This window comes from Mixophyes fleayi, chromosome 1 (genome assembly GCF_038048845.1).
Source record: "Mixophyes fleayi isolate aMixFle1 chromosome 1, aMixFle1.hap1, whole genome shotgun sequence".
Lineage (NCBI taxonomy): Eukaryota > Metazoa > Chordata > Amphibia > Anura > Limnodynastidae > Mixophyes > Mixophyes fleayi.
This window is the reverse complement of record NC_134402.1, coordinates 212,133,112-212,145,611: the sequence shown is the minus strand read 5'-3', so window position 1 is coordinate 212,145,611 and position 12,500 is coordinate 212,133,112. Positions and strand designations below refer to the sequence as shown.

Genomic DNA, 12,500 nt, shown 5'->3' with positions numbered 1-12,500 from the left:
CACAATCTCCATCAGATTCAGTCCTGCAGCCCAAGTCACCAGCCAGACTGAGTCCTCCTCAATACGGGATTCATCCGAGGAATCCTGCAGCGGTACGCCTACTACTGCCACTGCTGCTGTTGCTGCTGTTAGTCGGTCATCTTCCCAGAGGGGAAGTCGTAAGACCGCTAAGTCTTTCACCAAACAATTGACCGTCCAACAGTCGTTTGCCATGACCACCAAATACGATAGTAGTCACCCTATTGCAAAGCGTATAACTGCGGCTGTAACTGCAATGTTGGTGTTAGACGTGCGCCCGGTGTCCGCCATCAGTGGAGTGGGATTTAGAGGGTTGATGGAGGTATTGTGTCCCCGGTACCAAATCCCCTCGAGATTCCACTTCACTAGGCAGGCGATACCAAAAATGTACAGAGAAGTACGATCAAGTGTCCTCAGTGCTCTTAAAAATGCGGTTGTACCCACTGTCCACTTAACCACGGACATGTGGACAAGTGGTTCTGGGCAAACGAAGGACTATATGACTGTGACAGCCCACTGGGTAGATGCATCCCCTTCCGCAGCAACAGCAACAGCTGCATCAGTAGCAGCATCTACAAAATGGCTGCTCATGCAAAGGCAGGCAACATTGTGCATTACAGGCTTTAATAAGAGGCACAACGCTGCCAACATATTAGAGAAAATGAGGGAAATTATCTCCCAGTGGCTTACCCCACTTAGACTCTCATGGGGATTTGTGGTGTCAGACAATGCCAGTAACATTGTGCGGGCATTAAATATGGGCAATTTCCAGCACGTCCCATGTTTTGCCCACACCATTAATTTGGTGGTGCAGCATTACCTGAAGAGTGACAGGGGTGTGCAGGAGATGCTTGCGGTGGCGCGCAAAATTGCTGGACACTTTCGGCATTCAGCCAGTGCCTACCGCAGACTAGAGGCACATCAAAAAAGCTTGAACCTGCCCTGCCATCACCTCAAACAAGAGGTTGTGACGCGCTGGAACTCCACCCTCTATATGCTGCAGAGGATGGAGGAGCAGCAAAAGGCCATTCAGGCCTACACAGCCACCTACGACATAGGCAAAGGAGTGGGGATGCGCCTGAGTCAAGCGCAGTGGAGACTGATTTCCGTGTTGTGCAAGGTTCTGCAGCCATTTGAACTTGCCACACGAGAAGTCAGTTCCGACACTGCCAGCTTGAGTCAGGTCATTCCCCTGATCAGGCTGTTGCAGAAGCAGCTGGAGAAAGTGAGGGAGGAGCTGGTAAGCCATTGCGATTACAGCAAGCATGTAGCTCTTGTGGATGTAGCCCTTCGTACGCTTTGCCAGGATCCGAGGGTGGTCACTCTTTTAAAGTCAGAGGAATACATTCTGGCCACCGTGCTCGATCCTCGGTTTAAAGCGTATGTTGTGTCTCTGTTTCCGGCGGACACAAATCTACAGCGGTGCAAAGACCTGCTGGTCAGGAGATTGTCCTCTGAAGAGGACCGTGACATGCCAACAGCTCCACCCTCATTTTCTTCCACATCTATGGCTGCGAGGAAAAAGCTCAGTTTTCCCAAAAGAGGCACTGGCGGGGATGCTGATAACATCTGGTCCGGACTGAAGGACCTGCCAACCATTGCAGACATGTCTACTCTCGCTGCATTGGATGCTGTCACAATAGAAAAAATTGTGGATGATTACTTTGCTGACACCATCCAAGTAGACATGTCAGACAGTCCATATTGTTACTGGCAGGAAAAAAAGGCAGTTTGGAAGCCCCTGTACAAACTGGCTCTATTTTACCTGAGTTGTCCCCCCTCCAGTGTGTACTCGGAAAGAGTTTTTAGTGCAGCGGGGAACCTGGTCAGTGAGCGGCGAAGGAGGTTGCTTCCTCAAAACGTTGAAAAAATGATGTTTATAAAAATGAATAATCAATTCCTCAATGAAGTACAGCACTGCCCTCCAGATACTACAGAGGGACCTGTGGTTGTGGAGTCCAGCGGGGACGAATTGATAATGTGTGATGAGGAGGAAGTACACACTGTAGGGGGAGAGGAATCAGAGGTTGAGGATGAGGACGACATCTTGCCTCAGTAGAGCCTGTTTAGTCTGTACAGGGAGAGATGAATAGCTTTTTTGGTGTGGGGGCCCAAACAAACCAATCATTTCAGTCAAAGTTGTTTGGTAGGCCCTGTCGCTGAAATGATTGGTTTGTTAAAGTGTGCATGTCCTATTTCAACAACAGACCTCTCAACTGCAGCTCATCCCTCCTCTGCGGGGATAATGTCTCCTGTGCTCTGACACGTCACTCTGTGTACTCTCAGCCTCAGGATCTGACACTACAGCTACCATGCCTCTTGTAGCAGCCCTCACTCCAGGGCCTCTTCCATGTGCAGTGTCCCCCTCTCTCTTGGGTTCACTATAGTGGCATGGAGTTCTCCCCCTCATCCAGGGCACACATTCCTTGCCCTGGCTCAGTCACCACGCTCAGACTTCCAGGCAATGCTGGGGGAGCCTGGGAGCTTCCACCCCAGGTCCCCAGCTACAACTCTCCTCTCCTGTGTCTTCTCTCTCTTTCTGACACTTTAAAGATCGTGCCTTTAAATGAAAAAGTCAGTCTTCATTGCACGACTATGTGCAAGTGCAACAGGGACATTTTTTTGGGTTTACAAAGTCAAACAATAACACTACGACCCTGTCTGTCTGGGGTCTGTCAATGACGAATTGTCTGGAGCATGTTTTGAGGAGGTATTGTGGCCCCGGTATCAAATTGGGTACCGGGGCCACCCCACTACGCAGTCCAGATACTTGTTTGGTGGAATTCTGACACGTGGAGGGTGTATTTATTTTATTGTGGCCCCGGTATCAAGTTGGGTACCGGGGCCACCCCACTACGCAGTCCAGATACTTGTTTGGTGGAATTCTGACACGTGGAGGGTTTTTTAATTATATTGTGGCCTCGGTACCAAATTGTGTACCGGGGCCACCACACTACGCAGTCAAGATACTTGTTTGGTGGAATTCAGACCAGTTGAGGGTTTTATTATTATATTGTGTGGACCACTCTATCTATACCACACTACAACTCTATACCACTCTATTTCCTACTTTAATTCTATTTAATTCTATTTCCTACTTTAATTCTATTACTAATTAATTAACATAAAGAGGAACAAAAAAAACCAATTTTACCAAAAGTATAATATGACTTAGACTTACAAACACTACACTTGAAAGATCGTGCCTTTAAATGAAAAAGTAAGTCTTCATTGCACGACTATGTGCAACAGGGACAGTTTTTTTCTTTACAAAGTCAACTAATAACACTTGGACCCTGTCTGTCTTTAACATACATAATGGGATCTCAATGACGAATTGTCTGTAGCATGTTTGGAGGAGGTATTGTGGCCCCGGTATCAAGTTGGGTACCGGGGCCACCCCACTACGCAGTCCAGATACTTGTTTGGTGGAATTCTGACACGTGGAGGGTGTATTTATTTTATTGTGGCCCCGGTATCAAGTTGGGTACCGGGGCCACCCCACTACGCAGTCCAGATACTTGTTTGGTGGAATTCTGACACGTGGAGGGTTTTTTAATTATATTGTGGCCTCGGTACCAAATTGTGTACCGGGGCCACCACACTACGCAGTCAAGATAGATAGATGCGTATCATAGATAAAGTACATTCAGTGGTGTGGGGCAAATTGAAAAATATTCAAAATGCACTGACATTATCAAAAACAAGAGGTTGTCACACGCTAAAACTCCAACATGTATATGATGGAGAGGATGGAGGAGCAGCCGTATGTGTAGTGTAATGCAGACCTGTTGAAGGTTTTTTATATATTTTATTGTGGTGCCCAGTGCCCACTCCTCTACGCAGTCCAGGTACATTTATTGGTGCGATTCATAAAAGTTCAGGGTTTTTAATATATTGTGGTGACCCACTCCTCTACGCAGTCCAGGTACAATTATTGGTGCGAATCATAAAAGTTCAGGGTTTTTAATATATTGTGGTGACCCACTCCTCTACGCAGTCCAGGTACATTTATTGGTGCGATTCATAAAAGTTCAGGGTTTTTAATATATTGTGGTGACCCACTCCTCTACGCAGTCCAGGTACATTTATTGGTGCGAATCAAACAAGTTGATGGTTTTCTTATTATATATATTGTGGTGACCCACTCCTCTACGCAGTCCAGGTACATTTATTGGTGCGATTCATAAAAGTTCAGGGTTTTTAAGATATTGTGGTGACCCACTCCTCTACGCAGTCCAGGTACAATTATTGGTGCGATTCATAAAAGTTCAGGGTTTTTAATATATTGTGGTGACCCACTCCTCTACGCAGTCCAGGTACATTTATTGGTGCGAATCATACAAGTTGATGGTTTTCTTATTATATATATTGTGGTGACCCACTCCTCTACGCAGTCCAGGTACATTATTGGTGCGAATCATACAAGTTCAGGGTTTTTAATATATATTGTGGTGACCCACTCCTCTACGCAGTCCAGGTACAATTATTGGTGCGAATCATAAAAGTTCAGGGTTTTTAAGATATTGTGGTGACCCACTCCTCTACGCAGTCCAGAAAGATACCTTTTTGCAACGTTTTGGACTAATAACTATATTGTGAGGTGTTCAGAATACACTGTAAATTAGTGGAAATGCTTGTTATTGAATGTTATTGAGGTTAATAATAGCCTAGGAGTGAAAATAAGCCCAAAAACTTGATTTTTAAACTTTTTATGTTTTTTTCAAAAAAAATCCGAATCCAATACCTTAAATCCGAACCGAGACCTTTCGTCAAGTGTTTTGCGAGACAAATCCGAACCTCAAAAATAACGAAAATCCGGATCCAAAACACAAAACACGAGACCTCAAAAGTCGCCGGTGCACATCCCTAATTAGAAGTCACCTCGGAGGTTCATGACCTGTGTACAATCATGGGCAAAAGTTTTGAGAATGACACAAATATTATTTTTCACAAAGTTTTTATGATGGCAATTTGCATATACTCCAGAATGTCATGAAGAGTGATCAGATGAATTGCAATTAATTTCAAGCAATTCATTTTAAAGTCCCTCTTTGCCATGACAATAAACTTAATCCCCAAAACAACATTTCCACTGCATTTCAGCCTTGCCACTAAAGGACCAGCTGATATCAGATCAGTGATTCTCTCATTAACACAGGTGAGAGTGTTGACGAGGACAAGGTTGGAGATTACTCTGTCATGCTGATTGAGTCAGAACAACAGACTGAAAGCTTTAAAAGGAGGGTGGTGCTTGAAATCATTGTTCTTCCTCTGTCAACCATGGTTCCTTGCAAGGAAACACGTGCAGTCATCATTGCTTTGCACAAAATGTGCTTCACCGGCAAGAATATTGCTGCCAGTAAGATTGCATGCTGCCAGTAAGATTGCACCTAAATCAACCATTTGTCGGATCAAGAACTTCAAGGAGAGAGGTTCAATAGTTGTGAAGAAGGCTTCATGGCACCCAATAACGTCCAGCAAGCGCCAGGACCATCTCCTAAAGTTGATTCAGCTGTGGGATCGGGGCACCAACAGTGTCAAGCTTGCTCAGGAATGGCAGCAGGCAGGTGTGAGTGCAATCTGTTAGATGGAGAAATCTACCATGATATCAATTTCACTTCAGGGACATGAAGTGAAATTGACATCCTGGGAGATTTTTCCATCTAACAGACTCATTACATGTGCGTTTACCTTCGCTTTCTGGTAGGAGCATTCCCATATACCCGTTCGCTGTCAACTGCTGTTGGTTATATGTTTGATATGTTTTTCACTATTTTTATTTGTAATTTTTATTAAATTTGGAAGCTATGTCAATATTACGCTAGATTTGTCAATTTTTTCTTGCTTACATTTTTGCTTTTATGTGCCTGCTGGATGAGGAAGGAAGGATTTAAAGATACCTTTGAGTGCCTACGAATATATACTATCTGGCAGGAATCCAACTTATATTTTAACATGGAGGTGATGGTGAGGTGTTCGCCACTTTTGATCTGAGATCCATAGAGATCTAGCATTGCCCTACTAACCACCTATGGGATTCTGGTGCGATCACATTACAAGAACTGTGGACATATGGACTTTCATTTTGATTGATTGATATTTTGTATTATTTTCATTCATTGTGTTTGATATTTATATTTACTCTAATATTTATTTTTTATATCCATTTGACCTCGCACCCCTTTTTTTGAATGTTCTTTAGATCTTTGGGTACAATTTAGCGCCAAAAGTTTTGAATTTCTTTCTACAGCTTTGAGAATATGATTCAAACAGGTTTTTTTTTTGCCTGGGCTACAGAGATTGTATACAACCAACACAAACTGGTCAAAGGAAAGGCTCATTGCAAATAAGACTGAAATAACTAGTGAGTCCCCTTCCAAAATACTTCAAAATAATAAATGGCTGATTGTGTCAATGCTGTCACATAAGCATCAGCACGGTGGTGAAGCATTTGAGTGTATAGTAACACATATGCAACATTTTTGCCTGGGCTACAGAGATTGTATACAACCAACACAAACTGGTCAAATGAAAAGGCTCATTGCAAATAAGACTGAAATAACTAGTGAGTCCCCTTCCAAAATACTTCAAAATAATAAATGGCTGATTGTGTCAATGCTGTCACATAAGCATCAGCACGGTGGTGAAGCATTTGAGTGTATAGTAACACATATGCAACATTTTTCAATTTTGTAATTATACAATCCTCTATAAGGCCATTAATAGCAACAAATTAAAAGGTTGACACTAAAGTCAGATTATATGAAATAGACTACACAAAACGTCTAATTTAAATATATGACCATAACATTTTCAGACACTATCTTAAGGATAAAAACTTTAATAATGTAATTAAATGTAAACAGACCCTGTTAGGGTTATTTACCTCTCCTTTATCAAGTCCCCTCAGATGTCAGTGAGATATGATGCTGGTTAACCAGGAGATCAGTAATTAAGACACAGACTTGCAAATGTCAAAGTAGGTACTGAGCTGTGCTCGTTTATTAGTGGGTTACATTTATACATGAAAAAGCATTTGATCTGGTTATAGGATAAAAGCACATGATTGATATTTTCCTGAGTAAATATAAATCTTCTGGCAAAGTTAGATAGTTCTCTTCGTGTAACTTTTATGGTTTCTTCTCATCAGTTTCCTCTGGCGCCAGTACTCCCAATATCACCATCCGTTCTCCCCTGACCTAGGCCTTCATTAGGGGTCCTTGAGATAGTTTAAGGCTGGAGCTGGTTTTTCTGCTGATTATGCTGAATGTATTTTTAAAGGCAAAAACAACATTTTTAACTCCTTCACATATCAGTATTACCACTTATGCTGAGGAACCTAAAGGTCCCTACCACAACCCCATGACACCTAATCTCTCAAAGATTACTTGGAGGTTACATTGAAAAACGCAAATTACGCAAAAAAAAAAAAAAAAAAAAGAATAGAAAGGGGTAATATGGATTGCAGCATATCATTTGTTACATCATCTCCACAATGACAATGTAACTGAATTTAGACAGCAAAAGTGGCTTACAGAGAGACAACATGTTTGAGCTAGAGTGTGCTCGGTGCAAACAGACAAATTACATCTCTGCCTTAAATGAACATGAGAAAGGGCTCCAAAATATTTAATGTTTGGATTTGCATGTTCAATTATGAATTATTATAATCTGATACTTTGTTATCTGTAGGAAAAGCCTGATGTCAAGGTGTCAAAACGAAAGATGTTGTAAGTAAAATGCTTCCTCTAAAAAAAGCTAATTTTAAAATCTAGTTTGTTTTGTACTTAGCAGAACAGAACATAGAAGCTTCTAGTATGTAGACAGCTTACTTTTTTATGGAAATATCTGGCTGTTCAACTGTACTCTGTAACAATATTTTGCCCATCTCCTCCCCCAAATCACTGATGACAGAACAAGAGAGGGCAGTAAAGAAATTCCAGAGTCCAGTTACATTATAAAACCTGTTTTAGTATGGGAGGGAGAAGCACACATTACATTTCATTAAAAGAAAAAAAGTGACTAGCACTTCTTCAGATGTTTAATTGAATGCAGCAGTCAATTTTTGTGCTCCCTTCTCTTATTTTCCATGTGGTTTCGTCCTTGATCACACAATGTAGTTTGAAAAGGAACTTAACAGGAGATGAAGAGTGTTCAGCACTTCTGGACCTCAATGGAACAAGCAGCTGCCAGTCTGCTAGCGTGCGGCTCAAATGAAAGCTCTGTAGCTGGAGCTGAACAAACAAGCCCAACAAAGAAAACAGCACAGGTTTTGAAGGATGCTCCAGTCACCAGGACACAAGTTTCAGTCACCATGGAGATTCAACAACTGGTATCCAGCCATGAGTTGATCAACCCCTGCATAAGAAGTGTCTCAACCCCATGTGAGGTGGAGTACTTTCACCTAGGGCTACCACTGTTGCCTAAGAAATGCCCCAGTGTATGCATTAGAATGTTCTGTGCAGAACATTGGAGGTTTAATTTTCAATGCTGGAGAACTGAATTGGAGACAAGATATTGAGCACTCATATGAAAGGTTAAGGCACCCAACTCGGCAGATATCACAGCCATCCAAGCAGGTGCTAACACAGATTAGAATTTCTACCCACAAAAAGTCCTCCAGAAGGAAAATTTGAGACTATCAATATTCCAAGTTAATGATGGAGGGTCCCAAGGCAAGTAACCTCACCAAAAGGGGTACATTACCAGGAATTGTTATTGTAAAGTGTAATACCTACTTATATATTTTATGCAGTATCCCACATTCATCCTTACCAGTTATCCCTTCAAATTGTGTAACATTCCTTAACTATTTCCCATATTACCTCTGTCAATTTAACAGATTCCAAATCTCTCTAACAAACTGCTCCAAGCCCCACCTACATGGGTCCACCTCCCATTCTTATATTTGAGAAAAAAAAAATCTAAAATGAATCTCTTCATGAAAGACTAGTTGTCACACTGGCATCTGTCAACTTCACTCTCATAACACATCCACAAATTAAATGTATAAATATTATATATCTGATCATTTTAAATATTGTAGACTGTATATTGTGATTTCTATTATATGCTATAAATATACGTTAACACAAATTGGTTATGTGTAGAGAAAATAGAAAATATCTTTATTATATTATATATTTGATGTTTGCTGCAAACAAAAACATAGATTATATGGATTTGTTTGGCTTTACTAAGCATTACAATTTCAAAAGAACATCTCTCAGACTATTTCTAACAAATACATTTTTCATTTAAAAAGTGGGTGGATGTTAAAGAGCCAAAGCAAAAACAGAGCTGCAGCAAGACAAAAATGAGGGGCCGAAATACGTGTAAATTAGGGAAACAGGAGCTTGTCAAAGTGGACTTGTGGACCACAGTGGCATGGGTATTTTTTGGGGGGAAAGCTTATTTTAATATTCTCCTAAATCCACAAAACACAGGTGAGAGACTGCAGTATAGCATGCCAAAAATGCTAAACAGCAAATATGGGCAGTCACCTCCTGTTTGCCATCTCTTTTGGAACTCTCCCAGCCATTGTCACTTTTATATATTCGAAGTTCAGATAAAAATCACATTAGTGGGCCCCAAGTCTCTCTGAAAAAAAAAAAAGAAAAAGCCTGTGACTGTACCAAAAAATAGGATTTAGTGAGTTTTCTTGTTCTGATTTTTTTTTATTGGTACAATTAATTTGGGCAAGGACTTGTAACATTATTGAGAAGTCCAATCAGAGACATTTTAAGGCTCTGAATAGTTTTAGAACTTGAGCTACTTTAGGTTTTAATTAGTATTTGGGCTAATTTTATGGAATCTTGATGTAGATTCAGATTTATGACTTAAGCTAATGTAAGATGTACATTATTAGCTTGAATCTAGTCTTCTTTTTAACTAGAACTTTTTTATTTTATATTTCACTTGAAAAAGAAGCCCTTTGAAATCAAGGGGTCTCTTGACACTTTACAAAAATGCTCTCAAACAGCAAGAACAGTGAGAGGGTTGACCTACATAAAGGAGTCAAGTTCTAGAATGACTATGATCGGTACAAACAGCTTGCATACCAATTAAGTTAATTAGGTAGGACTGAATCCCTCCAGTATCTCACAGCACATTTTATTGTTTAAAAGAGCTGATAAATAGAGGAGGAACCAGCAAAGGAGAATGTGGCCCCTCCCCTGGATGTATTGGTCAAATTATAGTTTGTTTAAATTTTTTAAATAAATTTTGTTTAGAAGTAGATCAGCGGATAACACCTCAGAAAGAACATGTACATTCAAGATGTATAAAGACATACAATTGAGGTATAAATAAAATTGAAATATGAACAAAGAGGTTTATAATGTACACTGAATTGGGTTCATCAAGACAAGCCGATAGTTTTTTGTTTTCAAAGGGATGAAAGACGGGGGAAGGGAGGAGCGGTACGGTGTGGCTTACCGTTGTGGGGTAGGGGAGGATAGGAAGGATTTGTGAGCCGGGAGCACCAACTAAAGATGAAGAAAGCACATTGTGAATAGTCAGTTGTGTTCCATAATGGAACCATGAATATATGAATCAGTGCTAGTAAAAGGGCCTATGTGCACATGGGGGGCGGGAAGGGAGTGTTAAAGAAAGATGTTCAGGGTTCAAAAAGGTTTGTCAAAACTGAAAATCAGCCCCTAGCTGACTGATGGCAGCCAAAATTATATGACTTAACTTATTTTGGTAGTTGTAATTCAGAGAGGGACGAGGACAAACTTGGGAAGAAAAGGGATATCTGTTGTATTGCAAATATCAAATTTTTCATGTTATGCTTGAATATGGGAAGCTTCATGCAGTGCTATCAGATATGAAGGAATAGACCCACCGTTGGGCAGCCTCTTTAACATCTGTCTGAGGTATCTGCATTTGGCTTATACAATCTTGTTAGTACATACCATCAGTGTAATAGTTTGTATACTTTCTCTTTTATTCTTACTATTCAGCTAGATCGAGCATCTTCTATAAATTTTGGCGAGTCCTAGTCATCAATGCTTTCACATTGGCGTTTAGTATAGCAAGCTGTTCATTAGAGAGTTTCAGGAGAAGACTGCCCATTAAATTAGAATTTAGCTCTTCCTCCATTGTGTCTGGGCAGGCTGTACAGGACTTCGTAGAAGTCACAAAATTCCTTCACCAATTCTAAAAAGTCATATCTTACAGATCCAGGTGTTTTTATTTTTAAAAATACAGAAAAACAAAACAAAAAACAAATCATTTTTATAAATACATCTCCATGGATACCTGGTGGCAGGTTAACTTTAAGCCGTTTATAACATTTTAAATGCGTCAATTCACCTCACCTTGAATGCACACTTTTCATTAAGCACAGTGTAATTAATGTGTACTTAACAGGAAAACAATAACTCATTTACATAGATTCCATTTTGTGTGTTAAAAGTATATATATTTAAACAGACACCTAGCACTTTACTGCACTGGAAAATATAGTCAGACAAGGAATTAATGAGCACATTGAGAACAAGGACCAAGAGGGGAAAAAAGGCAGAAAGTTGCTCATACAGTTATCTGGAAAGTCAAACAGAATGTGTGCATAAGCACAAAATTGCCAATCCTAATCTACATTTGATGACTCCCCATCAGATGTCACTCATGATGAATGGTACAAATGCATCCCATATCGGATTGTGTATGCAGTCATCATCAAACCACATCACCCTGTATGGGTATCTTAACATTGTTACTTAGAGGCATTTTACTTGTTTACATTAAATCAAGGGCTCACCTGCATTTTTTGTAGTTACAAGCTTTGGTTTACAGCGTGCTCCGTCACCTTTCATAGTGTATGCAGCAACTGTGATGGAATAAGAAGTTTCAGGTTGAAGTCCATCTATAATCATTTCCTGTCAATTGAAAAGAGAGGAAATCTTGACCTATCTGTAAATATTTTGCATTAAACTATAGTTAATAAAGCTACCCATGGACATACATTTATATTATTCCTGCCTACAGACATTGTATGGCTATGTAGGCCCCAACAGACAATCCAGTTTTATGGGACTACTCTTTGTAAAATGTAAAAAACTATAAATTTGAGTGCAAATTTTATATCATTCATAATCTACATTAATAGATTTATTTATTTTTTAGTATCAGAGGTAATAAGCCTATAGGCCCACTAGATGATCTTCATTCCTATTTTCTAATATCGTTTATGTGGTGATATAGTGCACAAGGTGAATGACAACAGTTGATGGCTAGCAAACATGGTATGCCAGCTCCCATTGGAGTATGGAATGCCAGCTCCCGTTGGTCTTTCCGGTAGTTCAGTGCATGCAAAGACATAACACTCTCTATATGTGTAGTACACAAACAATTGGACAATATAATGTACCAAGGTTAGTAGTACAGTCCACCAGAACACAAATCACATAATACAATTATTTTTGGGATATTAGGAAAGGATCCTCCTATTTCTCAAAACTATTAATAAGGCATGC

General features: G+C 40.3%; 1 protein-coding gene across 1 annotated transcript in view; it reads right to left on the bottom strand.

Annotated features, from left to right (window-relative positions):
- LOC142149471 (receptor-type tyrosine-protein phosphatase S-like) overlaps positions 1–12,500 on the bottom strand; it is a 418,525-nt gene that overhangs the window by 217,005 nt on the left and 189,020 nt on the right. The window contains 1 exon segment of the mRNA XM_075204866.1: positions 11,786–11,903. Coding sequence (XP_075060967.1) covers positions 11,786–11,903 — 118 coding nt within the window.